This window comes from Mesoplodon bidens (assembly GCF_964165515.1).
Source record: "Mesoplodon bidens genome assembly, chromosome: 2".
In the NCBI taxonomy this organism is placed as follows: Eukaryota; Metazoa; Chordata; class Mammalia; order Artiodactyla; family Ziphiidae; genus Mesoplodon; species Mesoplodon bidens.
Window position 1 is genome coordinate 88,876,567 of NC_138177.1, and position 5,353 is coordinate 88,881,919.

The window sequence follows — 5,353 nt, forward strand, 5'->3', positions numbered from 1 at the left end:
GTGGCGTGTGTCTCGTGGGTGTACCTGTGTGCGCTACAGAGGAGGGGGGTAGGTAGGTGGTGAGGGGGGTAGGTAGGCGGGGCGGGGAGTGGGGATGCAACAGCATTGGGTTGCAGGATTGGGCCACAGGGCAGAAATAGAAGTTCAAGAGGGACCACCCCAGCCTGTGCTCAGGAAGAGGCCCGGTGTGTGTCCGGAGACCAGACAAGCTCCTAAAAGTCTATGTTCTTCAAGTTGGTGGAGCAGCAGTACCTGTCACCCAGGCCTCTGGAGCACAGCAGGCTGGGCAGGCAGGGGCAGGTGTGGTGCTGGCGTTTTCTGAAGAAAGGGACCTGGGGAGAGAAGGGAAGAGGGTGGCATCTTCACCAAAGGGAGACGGGCCCCCGGGGCAGGAGCCTCTGGCTGGCCCAGCCCTAGCCAGTGTCTCACTGCCACCACCCCAGCACAACAAAAACAGTTTTACAGAGGAGGAAACTGAGGCACAGAGTGGCTAAGCAACGTGCCAAAATCACACAGCCAACTTGTGGAGGAGCCAGGATTTGAACACAGGCAACCTGGCTGTGACACACTGTGATCAGCCACAGCCTTAAAACCCCACAAGCCCTCACACTGCCCACCCGGGACCCCTCGCTGACCCAGCACATGTGATCACTCACAAACTCACACCTACATCCGTAATTGAATATCACTTATAGCTCACCCATTATACTCTCCACCCCATGTTGGGTGCCGGGGATGAAGCTACACAGGACGTGGTCCCTGCCGGGTGATTCACACCCAGAGGAGGGTGAAACCACTGAGGTTTCCTCAAAGGGGATGAATAGGAGAGGTTCAGAGTGTAGGTAGTCAGGCAGCCTGGGCTCCAATCCTAGGTCTGCCACCTCCCAGCTCTGTGGCAACTGGCAAGTTATTTAGCTTCTCTGTGCCTCCATTTATTGTTTGTAAAATGGATTAATAATAGAGGCTACCACACATGGTTGTAAAGAGGTTTACACTATAAACCTAAAGAGATTTAAACTTGCAAAGAGCACTTAATACGAAGGGTGGCACATAGTAAGCACTCCACATTAGCTTGTATTACCTCTGCTGCCTGCTTTGGGAATAGAGATCTGCGGCTGAACCCACTGACACACCCCAAGGCCACGAGGACTGTGCTCTGTCCCGTCTGTCTCCCCCCACCTCCTCACTCCCAGGCAGGCCCTGCCAGGGAGGACCACAGCCGGAGGATGCTCCTGGGTGCAGGTGTGCTCCCCAGAGGGGCTTGAAGGGCGTCTGGAGCACAGGAAGCCCCGGGAAGGGTGTGCAAGCCCACAGTTGCTGCTGCATCCACCTGACGTTCAGAAGCAAAGGCCTTGTGGCCTTTCTGCACCCTCTGGGTTGGGAGCTCCTGAGGGAGCAAGGCAGGCGCTGGGCACCTGGGGCACAGAAGGGTGAACCTCCTTAAAGTGTGTGCACCAGGGGCCTGGCCCGCCTCACCCTGCCCCTCCCCCACACCAGGCCCTGGCTGGGAGCTCATTTTACAGTCCTCCCGCGTCGTGATCTTGAGGGAAGGATGCTGTGCAGCAAAGGGCATTCAGGAGGCTCTCAGAACTGGAATTCATCAGATAAGCAAACTTCAGACATGTCCGTCTACTCCCCTCGTTGTATGCATGAGGTGACTGACGCCCAGGACCCTTCAGCAAATGAGGAGCTGGGGTCCCAGCCCCCAGGTCTAACAGGCTGTGTGATAGGGACCCCACTGCACCCCAGGCCACCCCCAAATCAAGGAAGCAGTGAGATATTCCTCGACTGGAGTCAGAACACTGTGGTCCAGTGCCGGCTCTGGCTCGTGGCCCTGTGCCCTGAGCAGGTGTGAGCAGTACCCTGTGGCCTCAGGGGTAGCACTCCTCTCCTTCCCACCTCAGCGGGGTGCACACCCGCAGCCCACGCAGCCACAGGCTGACTGCGCAGCAGGTGCCCACCCCGCACTGGATGTCCCCCTCGCAGGCTTGTGGGGTGGAAGACAAAAGGGTCGTTAGTGCCCATTAGGCCCATCCCAGAGAAACCAGAAGGGAACGCACATCCAAAAGCCCTTGAGGGAGGTGCTGGGAACAGCACCCAGGCCGCGGCCTCCCAGGACACCTAGGGCAATGCTGCCCCCGCGCCTCTCTCGGCAGGATGCTCGGGGCTCAGCTGGGCAGCAGACCTGGATCTGAGGAACCCCCAAGCTCCTTCGAGGTCACTCGGTAGGGAGGCTGTCCTCTTCTGACGGGTCTAGAGCTTCGGAGATGGAGCTTTTCTAGCACCAGGAGATGCTCAGTGGATGCTGGTGGGATTGAATTAATTCAAATCCTTAGACGGGGGAGGGCCCCAATGGCCTGCACCCCAGGGTGTCAGTGCTGAGTTTCTGTGGATGGGGACCCTCCAGCCCTCACCGGCAGCACTCAGGGTTGGTGCCTCCCCTGCCCATGGTGTCCCCCTCAGTCCTCACAAGAAGCCCAGCCTCATCTGAGGGTCCAGCACCCCTTGACAGCTGTTTCCCCTGGGGCTTCTCTGCTGGCCTGCCTGGCCCCCAGAGAGGGATGGACCCCTCTGGGCTGGGCTCCCAGAGCAGGAGCTAAGTGATCTTCTGGAAGGTGCCCTCTGTAAAGCCACACAAGCCCGCTTTAAACAAAAGCCTGGATTGGGGAAGACAGAACTGAACGGCTCCAGACTCACAGGAGGCCACACTGGAGAAGCACCCAGGCTTTCCACTTCCAGAGAAGCTTTGCGGCTTTTCTGAGCCGAAATTGGGAGCGGGGTTTGGGTTGGCTCTTATTCCCCAGCACAAGGCCATGGAGGGCCCTCTGGCTGCCTGGGGGGCAAGGCAGGAACTGTAAGACCCGCAATGTGCTCGGCCCCAGGAGGAAAGTGGGGGATGCCGGGGCTGCTCGTCACGCAGAGGAGGTGCAGGTGGCAGTCACCTCGCCACTCCAGTCTCCAGCCTAGTGAGGGCACTTCTCACACACCAGCCGGTCCCTGAAAGCTCAGGGTTAGGGTCGAGAAGACCCCACCTGACTCTTCCACCAGAGAGGTGGGGCATCACTGCCACCCTCTGGGAAGAGGGAACCCCCAGGCCTGAATTTGGGATGGTCACACTCCTGGCAGCAGGGGAGTGCGGGGATGGTAGAACCCAGCCTCTTCCTGAGGGTCAGACTCAGGGCAGCAGCAAGGCCCAGAGCACAGAGGGAACAGTTCTAACTACCTGTGGTCGGGTCTGTCATGTGTGTCCTCTTACCACAGCTTCCTCTCCTTCTGTGCTTTCCAAAGTGTCAAACTGGAGCCTTTACTAGGAAGATATTTCCTCATCTCTCAGACCTGCCTCCCACGCCCCTCCGCTCCCCCATCCCGGGCCAGACTCAGGGTCAACCCGCTGCGCCCGTCCCTCTAGGCGGGGTAACCACGGCTTCTATCCTCTGCTCTTACCCTCCTGATCTTCAAGCTACAGAATAGGAAGACAGCCTTTGGTGGTTTACATTCATTAGGTATAATTCTGCCCTGACAGTTGTATTTATGCTCTGGGTCTACAAAGCATTGGCTTGCCTTTGATACTTGTTCTTCTTTGAAACTCAGTCTTTTTCCTCTAAAAGGGAGAAGAAAGAAATTTCCCTTTCTGTGAACATTAAAATTAATCCAATTCCAGGAATGGTTTGGCCTTTCTCTACATTTCCATTCTCTGTGTAAAAAGTTAGAGGAAGTTGAAACAAAAGTGAATGTCCCTCTTTTTTTTTTTTTCTAGTGGCTTTTATCTGGAAAACTCTCAGGTAAGACATTACTTTCTGTTTTGATAAGAATTGTCCCACCACCGTCCCAAAATGTGTGCCCATGTGAGGGTAGGTCCAGGTGAAGCCAAACTTCTGAGAGAGAACCACAGTTGGGGTGTCTCAAATACTACGATGTGCCCGTCTGGGTGTGCCCACCGTGGGACCGGATTTCTACTTGTTATCCGACACTTGCTTCTGGGTCACTCAGCCAGATGTTGGCGTCACCCTTATTCTTATCAGACCTGGGCACCGAGTGAAAACACATAAACCATAAGGGAAAGAAAGAGTTTCAGGACAGGCTTTCTTTAAGAGTAGAGAAAGCAGAGATCAAACGTACCTAATAGAAGCTAAATAAGGTCACCGCCTTTAAGTCAACTTGCTACGTAAATTACACTTGACATGTGGTCTAGACCATATATGAAAACCAAAGTTTACACAAAAGATAGATTAGGGGGTGCTAATCCACTTTCTAAAACAGTTCATTATTACACAATAGGAATCTTCTTTTGACCAAAGTTCCAAACTTCAGAATTTGCAATGCTCTCCTAATGCTTTGAGAGCAGAATTTGATTAACACACAGTTTCTCAAAAGCAGAGCCCCTTTAGCAGAGTGAGGTCTAACTAACGTGAAAATTCTGTGAAATGCCTCTCAGAAGTGCTGTCTGGTGGCTGGTTCCCCACGCCCTTGGTTTGCCTCCTGTTCGGTTCCTGGCTTCCAACCCATGCAGACCCTGACGTCCTCCCAAAACCCAGGGAGTAGAGAATATTGGACGAGTTACCCCTGTGATCACGGCACAGTCAGACACAGTCACGAGGAGGAGCATGACTGAGACTCACGTGGTACCTCTCATGGTCACTTTGGGGTGATGGCAAACACTGCCGGCTCCGCTCAACCTCAAGCCCGCCAGCTGGGAAGGCCAGGCTCTCCCCAGAGATTTATACCGTCCGATCCAGGCTGCCCATGGATGTCTGTCTCCTCTATTCTCTCCCTCATCACACTGTTATTCAGATGATCTCAGAGATGGAGATGAGACCTGAATCGTTAAGGACATCAAATCACCATCAAAACCAATAAATGAACCATCGGTGGCAGTGACAGTGGCTCTGACTCTCAGGACGCAGAGATCCAGTCGGCTCCATGCATCGCACCCCACAGTACTCTCTGACTCTGGGACATCCTTCTATTCTGCTTGGGACGGGGTGGGGAGGGCTTTGGCAGTAAATCAAGGGATTTACAGCATCGCCATTTACCCTTCCCTGCGCCAAACCATGTGACAGACGCTCAGGATCATCAGTTCCCTCACACGCAAACCAACAAGAACAATCTGGGCACTTAACTATCTGCTCAGCACGAGCTGGGGGCTGAGAGGACACAGTGGAAAGGCAGCGTCCCTGGTCCCCTAGAAGGTTAAAATTCCAGTGGGGAGACATTAGACAGTGAGAAACCAAGGCCAGGCTTGTGGGGTTGATGTTCCTGAAAAACTCACAAGGAATCGCCCTCTAAGAGGCTCAGGAACCAGAGGGCAGAAGATGAGCCAGGCCACAGGTCCCTGTGGAAAAGCGTGCTTGGG

General features: G+C 54.6%; 1 protein-coding gene across 1 annotated transcript; it reads right to left on the reverse strand.

Moving 5' to 3' along the window:
* Nucleotides 1–212: 212 nt before the first annotated feature.
* Nucleotides 213–4,633, reverse strand: PROK1 (prokineticin 1; the record flags this gene model as incomplete). Its single annotated transcript, XM_081224172.1, is given in 5 exon segments — nt 213–332; nt 1,863–1,871; nt 1,875–1,988; nt 4,562–4,615; nt 4,619–4,633. Coding segments are annotated over 5 exon segments (312 nt in total).
* Nucleotides 4,634–5,353: the final 720 nt, after the last annotated feature.